This window comes from Solanum dulcamara, chromosome 11, assembly GCF_947179165.1.
Source record: "Solanum dulcamara chromosome 11, daSolDulc1.2, whole genome shotgun sequence".
Taxonomy (NCBI): domain Eukaryota; kingdom Viridiplantae; phylum Streptophyta; class Magnoliopsida; order Solanales; family Solanaceae; genus Solanum; species Solanum dulcamara.
In genome coordinates, this window is record NC_077247.1 from 49,358,617 (window position 1) to 49,386,178 (window position 27,562).

A 27,562-nucleotide genomic window follows, 5' to 3' on the forward strand; every position below is an offset into this window, starting at 1 on the left:
GTCAAATAATATACTCAAGCCTCTCTCTTAGGAAAATCACAAATCACATGTTCTCAAAGCAAATAAGATAACAAATAAGGCCCCCACACGGGCTATGTAATACGAATAAACCCCCACACGACAACATATTAATAAATAAGCCCCCACACGGGCATCACAATATATATAACATTCTCAACTCATACTACAACCTCATCCCAAAGTCTATAACATATGAATGACTAATTACCCCATCTCAATCTCAAAGAAAGATAGCCAAACCTACCTCAATTGCCGAAACCGCACTCGAATACCTCCACCGGACAAGCAACTCTCGAATTCAGCGCTCGAAATGACAACCCACTATCAACAATGAAACATACACGTCACAAGGAGTCCAATGACACCCATATTGATAGGTTTCGGAATAGGGGGTAAAATGGTCCATAAATTAACTATTTTCGAAAAGGGTCAAATCTGAAAATTTATTGAACAATCCCATTCTATTGGTAATAAGGAACTCATGGTTGAAAAACCCATAAAATAGAGCTCAAAACGAGTTGAAAAATCACAATTTTCCTTAAATTCGGATTAGGGAAGAAACAAAGATTTTTGTGGTTTGAAACTAAAATTTAAGAGTTAAAATCGTCAAAAACTTAATGAAAAAGGAAGGTTTTAGGTCAAAAATCACTTACCCAACACTTTGCCTCGAAAATCTCTTCTCAAATCACCTCAAGGAGTTCAAGAACTCAAACAAATGATGAAAAATATTGAAATGGGAAGAAAGGGGCATTTTCTGCCCAAAAAGTTACTGTTCACTCGTGTTACTGTTCACGCGTGTTTTGTACAAATTTTCGAAAATCACCCTCAGGTAATTACAATATATAATGAAGTTAACAGACACCAAAAATATGGCAGTGTCACTATCAACCAGGATCTTGAATTATTGGTTATTAATATTAACACAAACTGTGGAAAGTAACTTTGAAAGAGCATTACTTACTTTGTATCACTCTTAAGGAGCGACAGAGTAAATTTTCATGTCTGATATCTTTATTTGAGTAACTGTTAAACATACTATATCAAATAATTATTTGACATTTACATAATATTTTTAATGTAAAAATGGATGTCAATAGTGTTGATTGAAAATACAAAAAATACTGAAAGGAAAAGAAAATCCTGTGTGAAGCACGCTAACTAGTTTGTTTTTTATCAAATTTTTCTATATTCACTGTTAGGTTGGGTTTAAATTAGGAAAAATTATATAACTAAGCAACATATAGTAATTAATTATTCTCTATAAATACTGTTTAATCTAAATTATAAACAGTGGTTATAGTTAAAAGAAAAATGGCTATCAATCGGGTCCCACATTTTGAGATTTGTATACAAACGTGCAAATCTTCTCTTTTTTCCTTTTATACAAATTAAAACACACTCGCTCTCATTACATCCATTAATCTATCCCCTAAAATCTCTCAACAAAATCAAAATTTGAAAGCCGACAATTTCAGATTCTCCCTCCTAATCGTGTATCCCCAAATCATGGTAACCTCCGTCAGTTATTTTTTTTTAACTTCCATCAGTTTCTTTTTGTATTTGTATATATTTTTTTCAGTTTTTTCCCATTATTTCATATTTTCAGTCATAATCAGACAAGTTGTTTGATGGAACAATTAGTTGCACAAGTCCAATTTTTGTATTCCTTTCATATTTGAATCATCTGTATACAAAAATGGTCCAGCCTCATGAAAATGCACTTATTTTACTGTGCAAATTGCAATTCCGGGCACAAAAAAAGTCAGGCTAATGTTCAAAAAAGTCAAAAACCGTGACACAATTCAGGTCCTTGCAACAAGAAAATGTATAATTTGGACAACGTTTCAAAACACGCGCCTCTCCTAACTAGACAAGATCTATTATATCTTGAGTTATTAATTGAGATCAGTGACGAGAGTTGTCACTGATGCTCCTGCACAAATTGACTTGCAAAGGGGAAGAAATGATTCATTGACGCCTATTTACCAAAGGCCTACTACGGTTACTCGGTCTCCGGCAAATCAGACCTCCGACAAATAATTAGTATGTTAATCCTATTTAATTAATCAAATACATTAATTAAGGCCGCCACATCACATTTCAGGTGTAAAATCCGGTTAGAGTTATTTTTGTGATACCTGAAGTAAAGTAAAATGATTTTTGTTTGTAACAAAAAAAAATAGACTTTTATGAAATGAATAACTTGGATAACCATCTACAAAAAATTTTCAAGCAATGCACATCAGTCCAAGCGTGTGATAAGTTAATTAAAGTGCCCAAAATTGCTGTCTTGGAATTGCAAGAAGTATAAAACGGTCTCTAATGGTGGATTCCACCTCCGGATACTTCAGAAATGGATTCAACGGGAAGAAAATATAGAAAGAGAGGAAGAAGAAGGGGGAAATGTGAAAAAATAAATAAAAGATCTACTTGAATAATTATAAAGTCCAAATGGGAGAATTTAATTTCAAGCGTGAGTTATACACCACCTAATATAATTTTAGGTGTCTCCACAAGGCTCCATGTAGTATTAACTTTAAAATAGAGGCATCTGTATATTAAAAAAATTAAAATACTTATCTTGCCAGCTGAAAACCGGATTTAAATCTGTACTTTCATGTGACTAGGCTCAAAGTCAAGCGGTTGATTAAATTATTATATTTTTTCTAAGTTTTTGAATAAATAGATTTATACTAAAAATTCTACAAATATGATCATTTGAAAGGATGCGTCATAATCAAATTCATCTTCTTTCCTCTCATACGGCTTATTCTCTGTCATTCTCATTATAGAAATTCCGTTCTATTTATGCCTCTTCTATTCCAAAGAAAAGAAATGGGTAGCCTTCCAATTGTCTCTCTTTTACTAGTTTTCCTCTTTTTGGCAAAATGTTACTCCCATGAAGATTTTGTCCAGTGTCTTTCTAAATACTCTGAAACCAATGTTACACAAAATATTTACACCCCAAATTCTCCAACTTATTCATCTATCCTTGAATATGCTCAAAAAAAATTCCAGATGATTGAATTCTTCACATCCCATTTTCATTATCTCCCCTATGAAAGAATCAGAAATCAAGCCTGTTATTCTTTGTGCTAAAAAACTAGGCTTGCAAATCAAGATCAAAAGTGATGGCCACGACTATGAAGGCATATCCTTTCGCTCTGAATTATCATTTGCCATGCTTGATTTAAGCAATCTTAATAAAATCAAGATTGATTTAAATGAAGAAACTGTTTGGGTTCAAACAGGGCGACCCTTGGCCAGCTTTACTATGCAATTGCCAAGAAAAGTAAAGTTCATGCATTTTCAGGCGGTGTCTGTTTCAGTGTTGGCACTGGTGGAATCATCAGTGGTGGTGGGATCGGCGCATTGATGAGGAAATTTGGTTTAGTAGCTGATAACGTTGTAGATGCACGTGTAATGGATATTAATGGAAAAATTCTTGATAGGAAGAAAATGAAAGAAGATTTGTTTTGGGCAATAAGAGGAGGTGGAGGAGCAAGTTTTGGTGTTATTTTGACATGGAAACTCAAACCAAGTTTCGTGTTCCGGATAAGGTTACTGTTTTCACTGTTTACAAGAAGTTAGAGAGTAACCAAAATCTCCTCCAAAAATGGGAAAACACATCACATCAACTACCTGATGGTTTGTTCATCAGAGCAGTTATCCAAACTGATGGAACAGGGAATGACAAGTATGTTTTAATGTTTTTTCAAGCACTATATCTTGGACCAGTTGATGAGTTAATCCCATTGCTGAAAGAAAAGTTCCCTGAATTTGATCTGGAGAAAAAAGATTGCTTCCAACAGCCTGTTTAGGACTGTAGTAACAGGCCATGCCTTAATAAAGAATGTCACGAATCTTCCTGGATTGGATCAGTTTTGTATTTCTACGGCAAGAGGACAAATGAGTCCCTTGAAGTTCTGCTAGAAAAGAATATTCCAATACATAAAAATTATCTTAAAGCCACATCTGATTTTGTGAAGACTCCAGCTCCAGAAAAGGGTTGGAAAATGGTAGAGCAACTGTTTTTGAAAAAAAGAAAGACCCCAAATAATAATGGAGCCATAGGGTGGAAAACTAGATGACATTTCAGAATCTGAAATACCATTCCCTCATAGAAAGGGGAATTTGTATAATAAGAGCGAGAGTATATCAAGCCAGAAGATAGCATGGATGAGGAAACTGTACAAGGAAATGGAGCCATATGTTGCAAACTCTCCAAGAACTGCTTATTTGAATTATAGGGACCTTTATTTTGGAACAAATCATGAGGACTACAGCTACTCCAAGGCCAAAACATGGGGTGAAAAGTATTTCAAGGTAAATTTTGAGAGGTTGGCTAAAGTGAAGAGTAACAATTTTTTTCAGAAATGAACAAAGTATTCCACTATATCATACTGATAGCTTAAGAAGACTGGATCCTATGTCAACTGGACTGCATCAAGATGTTTGAAGTTTTATAAAGATCATTCCTCTTTTTCCCCTCTCGAATTCAATAAATGTATCACTATGTCAACTTCATCACTTCTCAATTTGCAAAATAAATCATGAGTGTCTGTTGCATAAAAAATGTTAATGGAATATGTAGAACATTCTTATGAAAAGAATTCCAAATAGTTCATAATTGTTCTCAGCTTTTTTATAATAAAAAACAACAACTATTTGTTAGCTTTCCGAGGATTCTAACAGCACAAATCACGATTTCATTCCAAGACCAGTGAATCAGAAGAGCTCTTCCCAACTAACCTTGTGAACTATACTATACGTAGTGGTACTAGAGGTGGATCTAGAAGCTTACTGGTTCTTAATAAATTTATCTATCAAGCGAATTTCTTAATACAAATACAGAATTTCGGTCAATCGAAATTTGTAAATAGAACTCTAAATCCATCCTGAGTGGGACATATGGTCCAGATGTAATGTCCATGAAGTGGTGCCTTTGATGCAGTGAAGTCAACAAGTTCCTTGCATTGTCAACTACAGTAAAACCTTCCTAAATTAATATTATCGGGATCATGAAATATTATTATTTTATAGAGGTATCATTTAATCGATAAATTAATATTAATTATTTAAAGAGGATTTTCGAGATTTAATGAAGGTTAATTTTGATTACATAAAAATCATTGTCATATTTATTAATTAACGACATTCATGAACTTGAGGTGATGATTAATGATCTCGATTATCGCAATGAAATGGATGTCAACAGCCTGTTGGATTACACGGGTTGGAAATCATACATGTTCAGAGTTCCAAAGCTTACAAGAAATTGTGAATAACATCGGAGAAAATAATGTTGATGATGAAGTTGAAGACGATACAATACCTTTGAAAACAGTTACGTGTAAGAAAACACTTATCGAAGACAATACCAAAAAATTTAGATGCAATAAAATAAGTTAGAAATGAGTTTCAACTTGATTCAAATTTTAACAAAAAACACTTGGATAATATTTCACTAAATTGTCTTAGATGTTTTTGTAATTTTAAAGAATTATTAATTTATAATATTAATGAGAACATATATTTATATAGCTGGGGTCATCCAGAAATATATTATCTTATTGAAGTCGGTGATTTTTTTCACTGACCCAAATTAGAATTGGATAAAAATATTATGTTAGAGAGTTTATTAATTTAGAGTGATTCTAGTGTATAATCTTCATATTTTAAAGCTTCTTGGGGTTGGCACTGTATACTACACGTACCCCCTTATTTGGCATAAGAAAATGCATTCCTTCACCCACCTGCGTGCACCATGGATGTCTAAAAGAAACCAAACATGTTCACAAACACTTAACAATTTTAAAATTAAACTAAAACCAATTCTCTCAAAATCAATCCACCAAAGTAAAAGAATTACACAAGTATATAACTCTCTCTTTCATTAACTTAATTAGTTCACCTGCTATTTATTTCTCTGTAATGACCAATAGTTATGGTGGTTGCTGGTGGCTTAGCGGAGCAGTTGTGAAAACTGAGGGAAGATGAGTTTTTTTCTGATGTAAAAGGTGTTGTCTTGTTTTATATATACACTCTGTACGTCACAGTTATGTCATTTGAATATCTGGAATATACTTAATGTACGTCATATGTATTACTGTTATATACATGTGACATACATATGATATATAAGTGATATACAGTATATACATGGCATACCATGTCGATGTGACAATTTTCAACTGAATTTTGAGTCCAAACAAGTCCATATCAACTCCAATATTCCTCAAATTTTATAGAGAAATTTAGACCACATAGGAGCACTATTTACACACTTTCATACAATTATCCAACTGAACTCATGTTTAGCTGGCAAACTATATGCATGACATAATGAAGAATATTTACATCATCAGTATGCAGTGTGCCTTGGCAAATTGTTTGATCTTATGAATCGCGTCAAGAATAATGTACATGTCAATACTTGGCTGTCCTATTCCTTAGCGGATATTGTTTCCAAACTGCTAATAGTGCCTATTGACTGATGAAGCACAGGTTCTATTATATGATCTCTTTAATGATCTGAAAATGTTTAGTAGTCTCTTAATAAGTACTTGCTATTTATGAAATGTAATTTCCTCTGGAGGTTATGAACAGCATAATATCAACTGCTGCTACTTTTAAAGTTTCATATATATTAGGTTAAACTTAATAATTAGCAACAATATTAATCAACTTTCCATTTTATTCTCGACATCTCATTTCTATATTTGCTTGGCCTGCTGGTATAGCTAGATTCAAGTGAAAAGGCCAGAAGGAGAAATTAAGCTAATTATAATATTACGCTAACCATTGGGCATGTCTATACTGTTTTTGAAAGTTCTCGTGACTTTTCTTTAGTAAGTAGAAGAATAAAAGTCAGAAGCTAAATCATGTATGAATGCAATTAGTGTGTTCTTGGGATGTTGCATTAAAGCAGAAGAGAGAGTTCTGTTCTATGAGTATATCTTGGATAATTTCAATTTGTGTTAGGTCCTGAGACTCTTGGCATATAGATTCTGAGAGAGAAGCAATTTTCAGCATACCACATTTCACTTAATTCAATTTTCTTAATTTGCAGATGAAGCTAAAAGAGCAGAAGACAGTGACAGTCATTGTGGGTTTTGTGACATAGTTACTCTTTTCCTTTTCTTCTGATTTTTATTTCAATAAAAATACATGGTCATGTTATGTTGGCATGCAGAGGTTATATATGTCCCCTTGAAATTTCAAATTTGATAATTTTTCAGTCTGAGTTTAGCTGTTGTGTCATAGTATTGGAGATAATAACTGCACGGAAGAATGCATCGTTCATCAATGAGTATTGTCTATGTGAGACGTGCAATAATCCATGCTTCATGTTTAAATTAGTTGTGGATTAGATTTTGTAGAACATTTCGTGATTTTGAAGATGATTGAGGAATACATTTTAAAAAGGAAACGACCTGCCTCATCTTCACTAAAACATGGAAAATTGTCGAGTTTGAAATAACAAACATAGATCGAGAACTGGCGTAGTCACAATTGTTGCAACGTATCCCCTTAAGTTGTATACATTTTTTGACGTTTTCTTAAGATTATGCGTGGTCTGCCTAAACACATACTACCTAATAGACTACGTTCTCTTGCAAGGCAAAATACTCAATAATTACATAGACCAAAACCACTAGTGTCAGTTACGTTTCTTTTGTGTTAAATTTTTCGGGGGGGGGGGGGGGGCAGAACTTTGGCCTCTAAAGTATTGCATTAAAGACGGTTATTTCTCTAACTAATTCTCAAACAAAAGTTAAACTAAAGAGTTCATGAGCCTTGGATGATGAAACTACATTAAAGAGGGTCCTATTTGAAGATGTGTGTGGAGTAAACTGAACGAGATGATATTGAACACTTTTCTTTTAGTGGAAAATTTTACTTATGTTTAGAGGTAACAAAATTTTGAATCATAAATGATATTCGGCTGTTCTCTAACCAAAGACGTCAGAAGCATATTCTGTGAAATATAGCCGAGTAATTGACAGTCGTCTTAGTATTTTATTTAAGATTGAGAGTGGAATTGCACATATTAACTTTTACTAGAGGCCTTTGAAGTATTCATTAATGACAGAGTTATCTCTCTAACTAATTTTCAAACCAAAGTTTAACTAAAGAGAGTTCAGTAGCCTTGGATAGTGAACTCTTTTTTTAGAGGAAAATTTTATTTATGATAGAGCTAACAAGAAGTTAGACCATGAAGATATTTCTGCGTTCTCTTTTTAATGTTTTATGTCATATGGAGAGTGGATTATCACAAATTAAATTTTAATCTGATTTTCAGTTAATGCTGATACAATCCTTATTTACTCTTTTGTCCATCATGAGCTTGAATAAAAATATTTTATTTATGATAGAACTAACAAGAAATTAAACCATGAAGATATTCTTGCGTTCTCTTCTGAATGATTTTATTTCATATGGAGTGTGGATTTGCACAATTTAAATTGCGACCTCATCTTTCAGTTAATGCGGACACAATGCTAATTACTTTTTTGTCCTTCCTCTTAAGTTAAAAGGGCTGGGAAACAACAGAGCTCATATTTTCATCTTTTCCATCTTTTCTACTAAAAGTTTCTCTAGCGCTTTGCTAGCCTATATCTTCATATTTTTCATCTTTTCCAACAATGTCTGCTATTCTTTCTCTTCTATTCACTATCTGTCATCTCCTTATCTTCATAGCTTTTTATACAAGTTATGGTGCTGCTAATGATTCTTTATTCCCAAATCAAATCCTCTGGGAATATGAGAATTTAGTTTCGTCCCACCAAAAATTTAAATTAGGATTTTTTGGTTTTTTTTCACTACCTGTATGCAAGATATACCTGGGATTGTGGTACAAGAGTATAGGTCCCGGTACTGTTGTATGGGTAGGAAATAGAATGAACCCAGTTGGATGTGGTGCAATGCTTGTAGTTGACACAGAAGGACGCATTTTTCTCCAAGATGTTATAGGAACAGTCGTTTGGATTTATAATCCAAACCAGACTGTTCCCAGACCAGTTCTGAAGCTACTGGATTCAGGTAATCTTGTGTTTGGAGATTCTACCAATCTGACAGCTGGAGAGTACCTGTGGCAAAGCTTTGACCACCCTGTTGACACATTGTTACCAGGAATGAAGCTCGGCTGGGACAAGAAAACTGGTATCGACCGATCCATGAGGTCCTGGAGGGCAAGTGATGATCCAGCTCCAGGTGATTATTTGTTCAGGTTAGACTCAGGTGACTCAGGTCAGTCACCCCAACTAGTTCTTGAGAAAAACCAGCGAATAAATTCAAGGTGGGGTCCTTGGGATGGTCAAAGATTCAGTGGCGGTTATGCCCTCATGGATAACCAGGCATTCACACCAATATTTAACTCCAATACGGATGCGATTTATTTCACATTCGAAGCCAAGAACGACTGGAGTTTGAAACTTTCATTAAATCCAGAGGGGAAAATACAGTTCCTGAATTGGAATAATGCTACCAATAGCTGGGGTGGAGTGAAGACACTGAATATGTACATATGTGACCAGTATAGCACTTGTGGGCCTTATGGAGTTTGTATTGATGAAGATCTCCACTGCAGGTGTCTTGATGGTTTCAAAGCTTCATCACCAGATGACAAGATGAATTTTACCCAAGGATGTAGGAGAATAAACCCACTTAGCTATACTGATAAAGACGTGTTTGTGAAGAATACCAGACTGAAGTTGCCTGATAATGCAGCTTACTGGGGAATGTTGTACCCCCAGGAATGCAAGGAGAAGTGTTTGGACAAAAGATCATGTATGGCCTATACTAACATCAATATCAGCGGAAATGGAAGCAAATGTCTCGTTTGGTTGGGAGATTTACTTGATATGAAATATTCACAGAAAGCTGGGAATGACATTTTTATACGGATGGCACACGAAAAACTAGGTAAAAATGATTGCTTATTTGTGATATGATTGCTTGCTTGTGACACAACAACTGATTCAATGCCTAAATTATTTTTACTATGTTGCAAAATAATGTGTGCATGAATGACATTTGAAGGGTAAAGTAGTAAATTAAATAGTTGTGTAAGTTGATTATTGGTGCATAAACATCAATAAATAGAATTTTCATATTAGTGCTTGATTAAGTGATTCCTGGAGATTTGTCATAAAAAAAATTGTGTCCATAACTTGCTTCTTACATGAATCACTCATCCCTCATCTCTATGAGAGGGAAACGGTTCTATATTAGCTATTTTCAGTGTAACTTTTCAAGATGCATATGTATCTCTATGATATCGAAACATTAAATGTGTTTCAAGCATTTTACTGAATGTTATCACATAACTGCTACACAATCTAGCAAAAGATGAAAACAACCTGCATGCATCTAGTTGTTCTCATTACAAAATCTTTAACTTTGTATTAACTGAATATTATGAGTAAGAAACAACTAACACCTTTGACTTTCTTATTAATAGATGCACCTGTTTCCCATGGGAAAAGCAAATTGAAAAAGGAATGGATAGCATTTGTTTCTATAATCTCAGTGCTGGCACTACTCTTGCTTTCATATATTATGTTTCAACGTCGAGCAAGGAGTACAGAGGTGCTAGGTAAAATGAATCACTTTGCGCTGCTTATATATTATTTTCATAGTAGTTCTTCACAGCCAAAGCTTAGTTTCACTTAAACACCATTCATGAGCAAACACTCCTTTATTTCTTGAGACGACAAGAATAAACAGAGACATTGTTCAAAAGCATCTTGTTCTGCCAATACCCTATAGTCTGCAATGAAGAAAAAAAAGGTTCCTTATACCCCCAATCTGCTAACTAGAGTAGTTCCTTTTGCATTAGAGAACACATGACCCTGTAAGCTAGCTTGTGTGATACTTATAGTAAGGTATGGTTCACTTCCATTATTGTCTGATTAATTTATTTTCTCAAAAGAATATCTTCATCTGAGCAGATAAACCAGAAACCAATCAGCCAGAAAATTCTGTAGGAGCTTTGATGCAGGGAACGGATGTCATTGCATATGATTCCAGTGATCTAGCTGCAGCCACTAACAATTTCTCGCTGGCTAATAAGATAGGGCATGGTGGCTTTGGCAATGTTTATAAGGTTATTATTTCTTTTCAACAAGCATGAACATGCATGCATATTTAAGGTAACTCAGACAACAGAATTGATACCCAAATGATGCATAAATCTGTAGGGTGTACTAGAGACTGGAGTAGAAATAGCAGTGAAGAAGCAGGACGTGGCTTTGTGTCAAGGAGTTGAGGAGTTCAAGAATGAAGTCAAATTAATAGCAACGTTACAGCATCGTAACCTAACCAAATTGTTGGGATACTGCATAGATGGAATAGAAAAATTCCTAGTCTATGAGTTCATGCCGAATAATAGCCTAGACAAGGTCATATTTGGTAGGTCATCTTAAATTACAAATTTGTTTTACAATTATATGTGTTATTTTGATATTGGAAAAGCCATAAAGACAGAAATTTGGGCCTATCCGAGTGAAATAGGGTAACTCTTTCTGTACATGTCCAGATCCTGCAAGAAGGGGTACAGTAACATGGCCAATGCGCTTAAACATTATCAAAGGAATCGCAAAAGGACTAGTTTACATGCATCATGACTCAAGGTTGACAATAATCCACCGGGACTTAAAAGCTAGCAATGTCTTGCTAGACAGAGAGATGACACCCAAGATATCTGACTTTGGATTGGCAAGGTCATTCGAACACGATGTTGAATTAAAGACTCAGCATGTAGCTGGAACGTAGTAAGTAGATTAGCACTCATTATCATTATCACTACCTGTTTCTGTATATTTTAGAGTGTTTACTGATATTCTTATATTGTGGATGTAGTGGTTATATGCCTCCTGAATACATAAAAGATGGACAATATTCAACAAAAACAGATGTGTTCAGTTTTGGAATTTTGGCATTGGAGATTGTGAGTGGCCAAAGGAATTCGACTTATCGGCACCCAATCCATGATATTGGTCTAGTAGGCTATGTAAGTATATCATCCCCTGTTTCACTTAAATTGGTTACATAGAAGTTTCACCTAGTGCTAAAACAACGTACACGATTGACCTTTTGCTGTTCAGACTTGGAGAATTTGGAATGAAAGGAATGTCATAGAACTACTGGATCCAATGATAGAAAAACCAGGTGATTTGAATGAAGTTTTAGGATGCGTCCTTGTTGGGATCTTGTGTTGTCAACGGCGATCCCAAGACAGGCCTTCAATGGTTCAGGTGATTTCCTTACTGGAGGAGAATGAAATGTCAAGGTTCAATTGTGTGCCCCGGGAACCTTACTTCTATAAGGAGTCGAGTCACAGTAGCAGGAGTCGCAAAAGTGTGAATGGGCTAACTATTACTGAATTAACCGGAAGGTCATGATGACCTAATATCAAGAGACAAATCTGCAGAGAAAGAAGTTAGTAAATCGTAAGCATGCAGTGGCTGAAGTCTTTTCCTTTTTTCTTCTTTTACTATTATAACTTGAAATTATAAACATGGAAATTCCTGTTGACAAACAACCCAAGAGGCTTAAACTGAGCTTCCTATTTTGGGAAATTCCAGGGATCATCCATTATAAAGGCATTGAATGACCTTTTCTAATTTAGAGCTTATGTGAATTTTGTGTAGCTTCATGCAATACAATACCTTAAAGGTTTTCTATTTATATTCCGTCTTTTGAAACAACAGTACTAGAATGAAGTCAATAGACACCAAATATGGAAGCATCTCTACAATTTATGTTTTTTTCTTAGTTTGCTTGAAATGATACGATATACTTAATGAATCACTTTCATACAGGATCTTGAATTTTCTTTTAATTATAAATATGGTTGATATTAACACAAACTATAACATCATTAAATTTGAATGATAATATCACACCTGGAGAGATTGGGGCTAAAATACACTCAAAGTATAAAACACAGTAAAATTAAAGAGCATTAGTCTTTATATTTGTTAACATGTGTTAGCACATTAAAGTATGCTAAACAATCAATCAGTTAGTAATCGATGTATAAATTTAACCTAAGCTAGGAATCTATATAGATGCATATGCCTATTGTTATATTACCTTATTTCTTCAATTCATCGATTGTATATATAGACGACAGTTCCTTATTTAGCCCCACTGAGCCTGAAAGGGTTTGTTGATTTATTCTTGAACTTGAAGAATTAATTTAACATGATAACATTTACACTTCAATAAATCTTAGGTAAATACAGAGAATCATGTCTTTATTTTGACTATTCTAAGGCTGGAGGACTTGACCACCACCTCAGAGGTGCTATTCTAGTTTAGTGGGCGCTTGAATTGGCTTTTTTTAAAAGAACTTAAAAGTCAAAAATCACTTAAAATTAGTCAATCCAATCATCCACTTAAACCTTTTTGGATTGATTTAAAAGTTGATCAAATCTACTTTTAAATCAGTTTTTGACTTCTGAAAGTGTTTAGCAAATATAAAAATAACTTAAAATAAGTTAAAAACTAAAAGTAGGCATTCCTCTACTTTTTATTTTTGACTTAAAATTCATTTAAGTTTAACTTTTTATTTTTGACCTAAAAGCTATTTTTTTTAAAATCAATCCAAAGGTTTTTAGCTTAAAAAAAAATAAAAAAGTAGAAAGAGACAAAAATAGTCCCTTTTGTTGAATTGGACTAGGTTTAAAATAGTAGCCCCAAAAGTATGTACCCAACTGTTTTGGCCTTTTAAATTTGTCAAAAATTAATATTTTTTATATTTGTCCAATATTAAGCGAATTATGGCTAACGAAAGTTATGGAAAAAAAAAGATTTAAACTCATATTTGGAGGTTCAAATTTTATAGTTTATGATATTTTGATTTTTTTCGGAATCTAATGTGCTCATCCATTTACTTCGTGTTTCTCTTTCTCTTTTGCATGTCCTTAAGAAACATTAACATAAAAGGATAACTTGAACCCAATTCCTACTTTTGCTTTCATCACATTAATCTTTCTACGCCTTTATTAGAGTAAAGGTAAAAGTGCAAAAAATAAAATTAATGTTAGTATTATGTATTGGAGGTTGATTTTCAAGTGGACATGTTAGGTATTGAATATGGATGTCCCTATCCTAGTAACACTCACCCACTTGGACAATTGTAGAAATTGCCTGCAAAATTTGAGTTTTGTGTGCCTATATAAGTTGCACTCATTTGTGCAACTTCAGTAAGAGAAGAACACATATATACGATACTTTCTTTCTTTCTCTCTATATTTTCTTACTCTGTTTTTGTTATAAAATCTTGAAGTTAGTTAATTTATAACACATTATCAGCACGAAGCTCTGCTATTTATTCAAGGTAACAAAAGTGCTAAGATTTTTATTTAATTTTATTTTTATAAAATGGCAAATATTTCAAAACTTGAATTTACTGCTCTTGATATCTCTGAAAAAGGTTACTCATCATGGGCACTTGATGCCGAAATTCATCTAGAATCGATGGATCTGGCAGACACCATCAAAGATGATAACACGGCATTTAGTCAAGACCGTGCAAAAGCTATGATTTTTCTCCGCCACCATCTTGACGAGAGGCTAAAATTACAATATCTTACATTAAAGGATCCCCTGAAATTGTGGAAAAATTTAAAAGAAAGATATGACCACCTGAAGTTGGTCATGCTTCCACAAGCACGTCATGACTAGTTAAATCTGAGACTAATGGACTTTAAAAATATAAGTGAATATAATTTTGTCTTATTTAGAATTATAGCTCAGTTAAATTTATGCGGAGACGAAATCACTGAGCAAGATAAACTGGAAAAAACATACTCCACATTTTCACCCGCGAATATGCTCCTGCAACAGCAATATCGCGAAAAAGATTTTACAAAATATTCTGAATTATTATCCCAACTTCTTATTGCTGAAAGACATAATAAATTATTAATGAAAAATCATGATAGTCGGCCCATTGGTTCTTTGCCACTCCCTGAAGTGAATCAGACAAATTATAACCAACGAGAAAGAGTCCATGACCCCAGTCGTGGTCGTGGTCAAAAAAGGAATTTTAATCATGATACTCGGCTGGCACCGAGAAATGACCAGCAATATAAAAGGCAGGGTAAAAAGCCAGAAGCTTTACCGAAGAATAATTCAGAAAGTGTATGTCATAGATGTGGAGGTGTGGGGCACTGATCATGGACTTGCCGGTCATCAAAACGTCTGATTCAGCTATATCAGGCATCATTAAAGAGGGCAGAAAATAATCCAGAGACAATTTTTATCTCTGAAGATAATATTGAGCCCATGCATTTAGATGTAGCTGATTTCTTTAATTTTCCAGACGAAAATATGAATATCGATAGGACTAATAATATGTAAATATTTTTCTTTTTATCTATATTAAATATTATGTTTGTATTTTTCTAGTCTATGTAAATAAATAAAAATTGTGTAATGTACCATGTGTTAATACTTATTTTATTTTTATTGAAGAAAATATGGAAATGCCTCAAATCTTATTTGAATCAATGATAAATCAAGAGGATATTTGTGTAATTGATAGTGGAACAACTCATGCTATATTTAAAGACGAGAAATATTTTTCTAACTTGCTAAGAAGAAAAGCAAATGTTACTACAATTTCTGATAATTCAAAAATGATAGAAGGCTCCGAAAGAGCTACTATAATTCTGCCTAAGGGGAGAAAAATTGTTATAGAAAATGCACTATTTTCTTCTAAATCCCCAAGAAATTTGTTAAGTTTTAAAGATATCCGCAGAAATGGATATCATGTTGAGACACTAAATGAAATGAATATTGAATATCTTGGTATAACCAAGAATGTTTCAGGCCAGAAATATATTTTGGAAAAATTACTAACTCTGTCATCTGACCTATATTATGCAAAAATTAGTGCAATTGAAGCACATATGATCGTAAACTAGAAGTTTACTGATCCAAATACATTTGTGCCATGGCATGATCGAATAGGTTATCCTGGATCAATAATGATGAGACAAATTCTTGAAAATTCAACTGGACATCCGTTAAAGAACCAGAAGATTCTTACAAATGATGAATTTTCATGTGCTGCTTGTTATCAAGGCAAATTAATTGCCATACCATCGACCCTGAAGGTTGACATCGAATCTTTTGACTTTTTAAAGTGTATACATGGAGATATATGTTGACCTATTCATCCACCTAGTGGATTGTTTAGATATTTTATGGTCCTAATAGATGCATCATCTAGATGGTCTCATGTGTGCCTGTTATCATCTCGCAACCTGATGTTTGCGAAGTTGTTAGCACAAATAATAAGATTGAGAGCGCAATTCTCAGATTATCCAATTAAGGTCATTCGCCTTGATAATGCTGGAGAATTTACATCCCAAGCATTTAATGATTATTGCTTATCAATTGAGATAAAAATTCAACATCCTGTTACTCATGTTCATACTCAAAATAGCCTTACAGAGTCATTTATAAAGCGCCTACAATTGATAGCAAGACCTCTACTAATAAAAACAAAATTGTCAATTACTGTTTGGGGTCGTGCTATCTTACATGCAGCAGCACTTGTACGTCTCAGACCGACACATTATAATAAATACTCTCCGTCGCAATTAGTATTTGGTCATGAACCAAATATAGCCCATTTAAAAATTTTTGGTTGTGCGATATACGTGCCTATAGCACCACCACAACGTACAAAAATGGTCCCTCAACGAAGGTTGGGCATATATGTTGGGTTTGACTCACCCTCCATAATTCGATACCTTGAACCGTTGATTGGAGACTTATTCACTGCTCGATTTGCAGATTATCGGTTTGATGAAACAATTTTCCCGCCATTAGGGGGAGAGAAAAAGGAACCCAAAAAAGAAAAAGAAATTGCGTGGAAAATTTCATCATTATCATATTTTGATCCACGTACTCGCACATGTGAGCAGGAGATCCAGAAGATCATCCACTTGCAGAAAATAACAAATCAAATGCCAGATGCATTTACTGATTTGAAACGGATAACTAAGTCACATATCCCTGCAGTGAATGTGTCTATCCGAATTGATGTCCCAAAAGGACCATCTACTAGTATCATAGCTTCTGAATCCCAATCACGCCTGAAGCTTTGTAGATCATTGGGATCAAAAGATAAAAATCCTAGAAAGAGAAGCGTGAGAAACCATAAAAATGATACTACACAAGAACATCCTGAAGAAGGTCAAAATTTGAGTAATCCTGATATTCCTGAAGAAATCAGAGAACCCGAGACTCAAGTGAATGAAGAACTTTCAATAAGTTCTATCGGTGATGAGATAAATCTAGATCGATCGAAAATTACGGTGGATAATGTTTTTTCATATAATGTTGCAATTAACCTCATGCAAGATAGTGAAAATCTTGAGCCTAAATTCATCGAAGAATGTCGATGTAGATGTGATTGGCCAGAATGACAAAAGACAATTCAATCAGAATTAGACTCGCTTGCTAAATGTGAGGTTTTTGGACCTGTAGTCCTAACCCCTGAAGGTGTAAAACCAGTTGGCTATAAATGAGGTTTTGTGCGAAAATGAAATGAGAGAAATGAAATTGTAAGATACAAATTACGCCTTGTTGCACAAGAATTCTCTCAAAGACCCGGGGTCAACTATGAAGAAACATATTCACCTGTTATGGATGGAATAACATTTCGATATCTCATCAGTCTAGCTGTACATAAAAATCTTGAAATACATCTAATGGATGTAGTTACAGCTTACCTTTATGGTTCACTTGATAATGAAATTTACATAAAAATTCCAAAAGGACTAAAATTGCCTGAAGCATGTAATAAATCTCGGGAGATGTACTCAATAAAACTGCAAAGATCATTATATGGTCTGAAATAATCAGGGCGCATGTGGTATAATCGCCTAAGTGAGTACTTAATAAATGAAGGCTATATTAATGATGTTATTTGTCTATGTGTTTTTATTAAGAAAATGGAATCAGAGTTTGTTATATTCACCGTTTATGTTGATGACATAAATCTCATTGGAACCCCTGAAAAGGTCCAAAAGGCAATTGAATATCTAAAGAAAGAATTTGAAATGAAAGACCTTGGAAAGACAAAACTTTGTCTAGGTCTGCAAATTGAACATTTAGCAGACGGAGTTTTTGTCTATCAATCTGCCTACACTGAAAAAATCTTTAAAAGATTTTACATGGACAAAGCACATTCATTAAGTACTCCAATGGTTGTTCGATCACTTGAAGTGGAAAAAGATCAATTTCGATCTCCAGAAGAGGATGAAGAAATTCTTGGTCCTGAAGTACCATATCTCAGTGCTATTGGTGCACTTATGTATCTTGCTAACGCAATTAGACCTGATATAATATTTTTTGTTAATGTGCTAGGAAGGTATAGTTCATCCCCAATGCGAAGGCAATGAAACGGTATCAAACATATTTTGCGATACCTGAAGGGTACTATTGATATGGGTTTGTTATATACTAACAAAGGTTGCGTAAACTTTATTGGTTATGCAGATGCAGGTTATTTATCAGACCCACATAAAGCTCGATCTCAGACAGGCTATCTATTTACACACAGAGGAACTGCTATATCATGGCGATCTACAAAACAGTCCATTGTTGCTACTTGTTCAAATCACGCTGAAATAATAGCAATTCACGAAGCAAGTAGAGAATGTGTGTGTTTGAGATCGATAATACAGTTCATCAAAGAAAGATGTGGCCTGAAAAGTGATGTCAAAGTACCCACTGTTATATTCGAACACAATGTCGCGTGCATAGCTCAATTGAAAGGTGGCTTCATAAAAGGAGACAGAACGAAACATATTTCACCAAAATTATTCTTCACATATGATCTACAGAAGAATGGTGATATAGATGTACAACAAGTTCGTTCAAGTGATAATCTTACAGATTTATTCACAAAGGCATTACCAACATCAACTTTTGAGAAATTAAGATATAAGGTTGGAATGCGCCGTCTCCAAAATATCAAATGAAGTTTTCATGAGGGGGAGTAAAATACGCGCTGCACTCTTTTTCCCTTAACCAAGGTTTTTGTCCCACTGGATTTTCCTGGCAAGGTTTTTTAATGAGGCAGCACTCAAAGCGTATTACCAGAAGTTGTGTACTGTTTTTCCTTCACTAAGTTTTTTCCCACTGAATTTTTTCTAGTAAGATTTTAACGAGACACAATATTTATGAATGTTTACAATAAATATGTATATTATTATTTCTTATAAAGTTTTTATAGAGACACATTATACATAGACATCCAAGGGGGAATATTATGTATTGGATGTTGATTTTCAAGTGGACATGTTAGGTATTGAATGTGGATGTCCCTATCCTAGTAACACCCACCCACTTGGACAATTGTAGAAATTGCCTGCAAAATTTGAGTTTTGTGTGCCTATATAAGTTGCGCTCATTTGTGCAACTTCAATAAGAGAAGAACACATATGTACAATACTTTTTTTCTCTCTCTATATATTTTCTTATTCTGTTTTTGTTAAAAAATCTTGAAGTTAGTTAATTTATAACAGTTAGCTTGATTATATAAATAATAGGAGTAATTATTTTGGACTAATTATTTTTGATAATCATGACAAATAAAATGAATCGGAGGGAGTAGTTTGTTAAATGTAAATTCTGCTAAAACAATTTTTACGTTTTGTATGGTTTTTATGTTGCAGTTTCTAAAATTTCATGGGACGTTTCTAATAATTTTGATTAATTTTTCCACCCACGGTTCCTATCAAATCAAGCAGACAAAATTCGTTAAATATTCAATGAAAATCAAAAGTGTCAACTTTAAGGATTAAATTTGTTCAAAGCATACTTTAGGCACTATTTAAAACCTATTTCAAAACGTGAGAGACCATTTTCATCATTTTCTCCTTCAAACAACATAAAATACTGATAATAAAACTTAATTTTTCAAAATATAATTAATATAATAAATTTGATAAATCTCTAATAAATATAACCAGTCATTTTATATCATAGGTAAATATGAGTCAAATTTGTTTTCAAAAAGGAAAAAACCTCAATTATGTCATCGAACTTTGAGAAAAGATTCATTTATGCCATCCGTTAAAACTTTGGCTCATCTATGCCCATTGTCGTTTGAGAAAAGACTCATCTATGTCATTATTTTTAACCCCGATTTTGCAAAACCACCTCAACAACTTTTACCACTTTTCTATTGAAATTTTGAATCAAATATACTTTTTTGCTTCTTTTTCTTCAAGAATACCCAAAACACATGAAGAACACCCAAAATCTAAATTTCCAAATTCTTCAATATTTTATGAAATCACCTCAAATTTCAATAGTAGCATCCATCCGAGCTAGATATCAAAACTCAATATCTTTTAAGCTCGAATTCAACTTAACCCAACAAGACATACTTAAAATTTCTTCAAAATTTTAAAACTTTAACCTCTTTTGATGGTAGAATTTTCTTCACAACTCCAAATCACTTGAAATTTTAAACATAGACATAGTGAACTTTAAAATAGTGTTTTTTGGGTCTACGTTCAAAATTTCAAGTAATTTGGAATTGTGGCGAAAATTCCACCATTAAATGAGGTTAAAATTTTTAAACTTTGAAGAAATTTCAAGTGTGTCTTTTGGATTAGGTTGAAATCAAGCTTAAAAGATATTGAGTTTTGATATCTAGCTCAGAGGGATGCTACTATTGAAATTTGAGGTGATTTCGTAAAAAATTGAAGAAGTTGAAAATTTGGATTTTTGATGTTCTTCATGTGTTCTTGAAGAAAAAAAAGTACATTTGATTCAAAACTCCAATAGAAAAATGTTAAAAATTGTTTAGGTGGCTTTGCAAAATTGGAGTTAAAAAATAATGGCATAGATGAGCCTTTTTTTAAACGACAATGGCATAGATGAGCCAAACTTTTAACGGATGTCATAAATAAATCTTTTATCAAGGTTCAATGACATATTTGAGCATTTTTCCTTTGAAAAATAATCTGATGTTGGGTTAAGGGTCTCTGGGTCATTTACACTTTTGCCCCTCGTGAAGTGAAACTGCGAAGAATGAGATTCACTTAATCAGTTCATTAAATAGGACACGAAAAATATTGTACTAATCTGATTATATTACGTAAAAGAAAGTTGACCAAATACCCCGATATATTCACTTTAATTAATCAGTTCCATTTCATGTGGGTTTCAAATACTTTCTAGAAGAAAAGGAAAAAACTTTCTCAAAGAAATATAACAAAACAAGATCCAGTCTTTTATTTTATTTATTCATTAGTTAAATTACTTGCGCTTCGCGCGATATAAAAACACCAATAAATTTAAAACACAGTATATTTTATAAAACTTTTAGACGAGTTAAAATTTTCAATAAAGATATATTAATTAAATGACAAATATGAATATTTTTTGGAAAAAAAATTGAAGCGGAGACTTTGCTTCTGCTTTTATCTTAGATAGTTAATATGAGTAAAAAAATAATTCACATTAAATAAATATAAAGTAGAAGAATTCAGATTCCAAATGAATAAATTCAAACTTGAAAAGGATCTTCCTTATTCAAGAAATAAATAAAAATTTCAGTAGTAATAAACTAATTGATTTTGAAACTATTAATTTTTACCCAATGACCTAAGAAAATATCAGTCTTATTTTAGAATTTATTCTTTGATATCTATCTTTTACCTTAACCACATTAAAGAAGAATTGAATTTCTTCTAATTTTTGATAACTCTAACTCATTTGATGTCTATATGCATGTGTCAGATGAAGTTTAATATGTAATTATATAAATAATTATTGCATTTTCCCCCGTAAGATAGAAGAATAAATATTTTGTTTTTAAAACCTTTTCTATTCAAATAACAAAAACATGGAACCAAATTAAATATTTCAAAAATTAAAAAAGAAAATGAAATAAGAGGCAATGCCAACATTTGTATCTATTGTGTTTTGTTATGTATTTATTTTCCCTTTTCCCCTTTTATTTCTCTTTTTCCAGTCTTTTTTTCTAGTCAATCTCGTTCTCATGTCTCAAGCCTTTTCCTTTATATAGTAGGAGAGTGATAATACCAATCTTGATATGAGAGCAAGATAATATTCAACTATATACCAACTAACTTTTTACTATAATTTTCTAATTTCATAAATCCTTTTTTATAATTATGTTCTCAATAAGCTATAGCTATGTCATGTCATGTTTGCTCATAATTTGAATGAATTCTTGTATTATGTTTTAGTATATATATTCTAATATATATATAAAAATTAGAAAACCTGTTAGGATTATTTTTGTTCCTCAAGTAATATTTTTGTTTGTACAGGTATATAAAACTTTGTAGAGAGTGGCTCGGCTGCACTAAAAATATATGCTCCAATAGCTATTAATACATGTTAGAGTTACTAATATGCGTCTTTATAAATTTTAGTGCCTGAAGTGTGATTTAGTTTATTTCTTATTATTATGATTCATTCTCCATTAATAATAGGATTGAAAAATATATATTCAAGTACATGTAGAAAAAAATCAGTCAACATCACAATGTTTGTCCGATGAAAGCAAAAAAGCATTCCATTAATCTCTTTATTCTCTTTTAATTATTTTATCATTTCTTTTTCTTGTTAATATTTTAATGTCTTTTATTTTTTAAAAATAAATTCTTTTAAAAGAAATTTCACATAAGTTAATAACTGAAAAAGAAGATCAATACTCGTACAGTTGTACTTTGTAGTATAAATATATAATAAAAAAATTATAGTAATTACTTCTAAATACCTATCATATTCATCCGATTATTATAATTATTAATAATAAGGGAAATCAATTTAATAGATAAAATATAGCTAATGATTGTCATGTGTCTGCACATGAGTCTTAGCCTTTTATTTTTCATGGTTAATGGAAAATTAATCATAATATAATAGAGAATAAATTAAATTAAACTAAATTAAATTTCATCCCTTTAAATTTTATGTGTTTACATATTACTAATCTAAAAATGTATTGAAAATTTAGTGGCACAAGTCGTAAGTCGTTCTTCTCTTATAAAGGGTTGGATGTGTTTATACACAAGTACCCACATCTAATGATATATATTTACTTCTATGTACATATTAAAGTTGAGTGAAAATAAATATTTATTTTGGTATAGAAGATTCAATGCCAAATGATGAAAAGTTAAAAGACATAAAAGTCTACAAATGTTCAGTTATGGCCGATAGTGACTTTCAACTTCATTGTGAATTGTGATTTGACGGAGTGTAAGAATATTCTAATTTTGGAAAATAGTAAAAATAATTAATTTTACAAATGTTATCTGGGTTTTTGTTGGTGCGTTTGGAAGTTTTAAATTGGAAGTTTTACAAATGTACGTATGTTCAATGGTTGAGCAGAGTTGATTTTAATGGTTGAAGTTCAAGTTTTTTTTAAAAAAAAAAAAAAGAAGAAGCCACCTGTTTGTTAGAAACAAACACAAAAACGTTTCCAAGGCATCCCTTAGTGAGTGGACACAACTTTTCGGGAGCCCCTTTTTTTGCATTTTTTTGTAAATTTTAAATTTTAAATGGAGGAGAAGGGTGAAAATATAAATATGTATTCCAACCTTAGAGAGTGCCACGTAGGCGGCGGGCTAAGGATTTTCTTATATATATATAAAGATTTTTTATGTTTTCATTTGTCTTGAAAGACCCATAATATTTTTTGGTGAAAATTTCAAAATACCTTATTTTTCAAGTACACTATATAATACTAGATTAACCCAGTTAAAATCTTTGTCCAATCCATTTTTGACCCGCATAAAATATGAATAGGTTGGATTTTGACTTATTTTGTTTGACCCTCCAAATTCGTTCCAATCTAGCCATTTGACATCACTAATTGAAGCTTGGGATATAATTTTTATAGCTAGTACTATTTAATAGAACTCCAATTCTATTTACTAATAAAATACGATAGCCTGACTAAATTGTACATATAGTATACTTGCTAAGTGAAGAGACTGAAAATATCACACGTTAATATTATTAAACGTAAGAAAATTGAAATTTTGATGGTTTTATATCTATGAATATAAAATTTAGAGAAGATAGGCTTAAAGCAAACTTATTATATACCATGACGGATTTAAAATTTTACCAAAGGAGTTCGAAAAGGTTCAAAAAATAGAGTTTGAAATTTAAACTCAAAATTTCTAGGTGACTTTTAAACTTCCTAAATCACTAAATCAATCTTTACTCTTGTGCTTTGGAGACTCAAATATATATATATATATATAATATAGTAATTTTTTGAGTAGATTCAGATAAACATCCTTGCAGCCTCCTAGATCTGCCCCTGTTAAAACAAATCCTTTTAACTTTTTCATTTATAAATATAGTTCAAGTAGGAGCAGATCAACATGTTGAGTGTGAGTACACACAAATTTAGCAGTTTTTGCTTAAATCTTAAATATATAATTAAAGTATTTACTAATTAAATATATTTAAATATTTGATCGTGAACTCAATTATTATCGTATGTTCATTTAAAGTCGTGGTAAAAATCATAAATTTCAAATCATTAATCCGCCTCTGAGTTCAAGTATATTTAGATAGTAATTGCACAGGAAAAGATCGTTACTCTCTCTGTCCCAATTATATGTGGCATAATTTGTATCTCGAGAGTCAAACTTTTGATTTTGACCGTGAATTTGAATATAGAATCTCTAAGTTTTTAAAAATAAAATTTATATATTCTAAAAAGTACTATAAGTCATAATAATTAATAATTTGAAATATTAAATGTTACACCCGGTAAAATTATTAAAATACCCCTAGACGAAAGAACACTCACACAACACATCATCATTAACTTTTTTCCGGCCAATCCAGGGCCGGAATATCGATCAGGGGAAAAATCATGTGAGAAAGTGATCTCGATTGAATTTTAGGCCAATCGGATCAAAAAATAATTTTTCGGGCAAAAATTTACAATTTCAGAAAATTACGCGACAGGTCCACGTCGCGGACCTGCCCCGCCATAGTTCATTTTATCCTTTATTCATAAAACGCATTCGTTAAATGCGATTTACGTTTTTCTTCATAAAATACATTCGTGAATTGCGATTAATGTGTATTTTTCGTACGTTTTTCAGTTTTAGTGAGGGACATTCTGGTCTCTTCCTCCACCCCTCCTATACTTAATCCATGATTGATATAGGCCATTTTCGACCTTAAAAGGGTTTCTAAATCCATTCCTTAGATTTTTAATGCATTCAAGCAAAAGAAACTGGCTAAGGAGAAGAGAAAGGGTTAGGGTTCAATGATTTCAAGCCAGAATCTTGCCAGTTTGATTGTCCAATCTTCATCCCATGTACTAAACTAAAGCATGGACCTTATTTTTCCACGTGTTTCATGATTGTGATAAGTTGATTTGTGAATAAATTGAGTCCCCATGATTGTGTTTCTTGAGAATTTTTCTTAAACTTAACATATTTTTACATAATATTGCATAATTGATGTTTTCTATCAACTTGTTTCTTGAACAAATGATTTTTGACTATTTCGTTCGTAAACCCTCATGATATTTTGACTAATATTGGATGTCCATGACTAAGGATTGAGTCTAAAGCCTTGAACTTGTGAATGTATAATTGTGATTGGGATGTGAGCATGATGATAGTCTGGATGAAACTAGATAGTTCTTTATATCTTCATAATTGAACCCAACCGAATGGTCTCAACTAAATGTTGTCACAAATGATTGTCTCAACTACTCTTAAATGATTGGTTGAAAGGATTGATTGGAGAGAACTGACGAACTGGTAAGAGTTCATATGAGACTTGTTGATTGGTTGATTGGAATTGATTGTCTTATGAGCATTGAGTCTTGGGAGGAGTATCGAGCACTGAATTGGGTAAGAGTAAATAATAACTCAAACTCAATAACTACGTAGCCAATGTAAGGGAGGATTGAACCGTTAAAGTCGGATATTTTTTTTTATTTTTATTGTCCTGAAAAGATAGGATTTGATTGATTGATTGGATCCTTGACTGGATGATTTGTCCTTTACCCTGGCAAAGTACTGGACGGTTGTGGCAACGTCAACGGACATGTTGTACGGTCACTGGCTTATAAGTGATTATTGTCGGATAAGAAAAACTCTCATATAGGTCTTGATGGTACTCTGATTTGATTGGATTAGATCGAATTGGATTAGATTGGATTGTATATGATTGGTCTCTGTCTAAATCTTACTCTTGCTTTAGACTTATGATATCCTAATTGAGTTCCTTACTCGTGATTGAGTTCCTTGAATTGATGTTATTCTACCTTATGCATGTTTCATTCTGCCATATTACATACTGGTACATTCTACTTACTGACGTCCATTTGGACCTGCATCGTTTAATGATGCAGAGACAGGTTTAAGAGACTATCAACAGGCGCACCGTTGAGGATCTGTTCACACTCAGCTTATTGATGAGTCCTCCCCTAGATTCAGAGGATACCACTTATGTTATTCTTGCATTGAGTTTAGTTTTTTCATTCTGATTTGAGGTAGCCATGGATTTGTCATCGGTACCAATTAGATAGTATGATAGAGGCTTCATAGACTAGATAGTGATGTGTTGACTGAGTACTTTTCTTTCCTTGAATTGTTCTTGTCAGACTATTTTCATGACAGATTGGAGTTTGATTTAATGGCCCATGGCCTTACTTCCATGGGCTAGATTGTTTGATTGGGATTGTCCACCTAATTGTCTTTTTGTTTTAAGACTTCTACTGATTGAATAAATGAACGGATGTGTGATCAGGCCAAGTGGTTCGCTTGAGAGCCACTAATGATTTTTGAGTACCGACCACGTCTAGAATATCTTTTCGGAGTGTGACATTAAATATATATGAAAAAATCACAGTCAAAAAATATATATCTAACTTTCAAAATTCAAAACACGCCACATAAATTAAGACATACACGAGGATATTAAACAACATATTTGTAGTAGTAGACTAGTAAGTAGACTGATAGAGATGTGGCTCAAACAACCGTTACTAGGGCTGTACAGGACAAATCGATAAACCGCACCAAACCGACAAACCGAACCAAACCGGAAAAAAAAACCGACTAGTGGTTTGGTTTGACTTGGTTTGGTGTTTGAAAAAAAAACCCGACCATTATAGGGTTGGTTTGGTTTTAACTAAAAAAAGTCAAACCGAACCCAAACCGACCCGATTATAGATATACTACTTTTAAATTATGTTATACATAAAAATATTTATTAAAATGTAATTTATAAATATTTTTAAATTTTTTTTCATAACTTTTGTTTTCTTTCTTACATTTAGATTTGGACTTGAGTAGCCCATCTAAATAATATACAAAAAAAACTTATCTTATAAAGTTATATTATAAAGTTAAAACTTTAAACAGTGTTTTGCCTCCATCTTATATGTTGATATTTTGTACTAAAACTCTTTTTAAGAAGCACTGCTCTGTGCTTTTTATTAGATACTATGAGAAACCCGAAAAAATCCGGAAAA

At 32.7% G+C, this 27,562-nt stretch overlaps 1 protein-coding gene and 1 pseudogene across 1 annotated transcript; both read left to right on the forward strand.

The window, feature by feature from the left end:
* The first annotated feature begins 2,856 nt into the window (after positions 1 to 2,856).
* LOC129872683 (berberine bridge enzyme-like 22) lies at positions 2,857 to 4,480 on the forward strand (annotated as a pseudogene).
* A 4,189-nt stretch (positions 4,481 to 8,669) lies between these two features.
* On the forward strand, positions 8,670 to 12,428 carry LOC129872684 (G-type lectin S-receptor-like serine/threonine-protein kinase At4g27290). Its single transcript, XM_055947612.1, has 7 exons — positions 8,670 to 9,948; positions 10,487 to 10,621; positions 10,977 to 11,131; positions 11,226 to 11,436; positions 11,564 to 11,798; positions 11,887 to 12,070; positions 12,132 to 12,428. The coding sequence occupies exons 1-7, from the start codon at positions 8,670 to 8,672 to the stop codon at positions 12,426 to 12,428; spliced, it is 2,496 nt and encodes an 831-aa protein (XP_055803587.1).
* Positions 12,429 to 27,562: the final 15,134 nt, after the last annotated feature.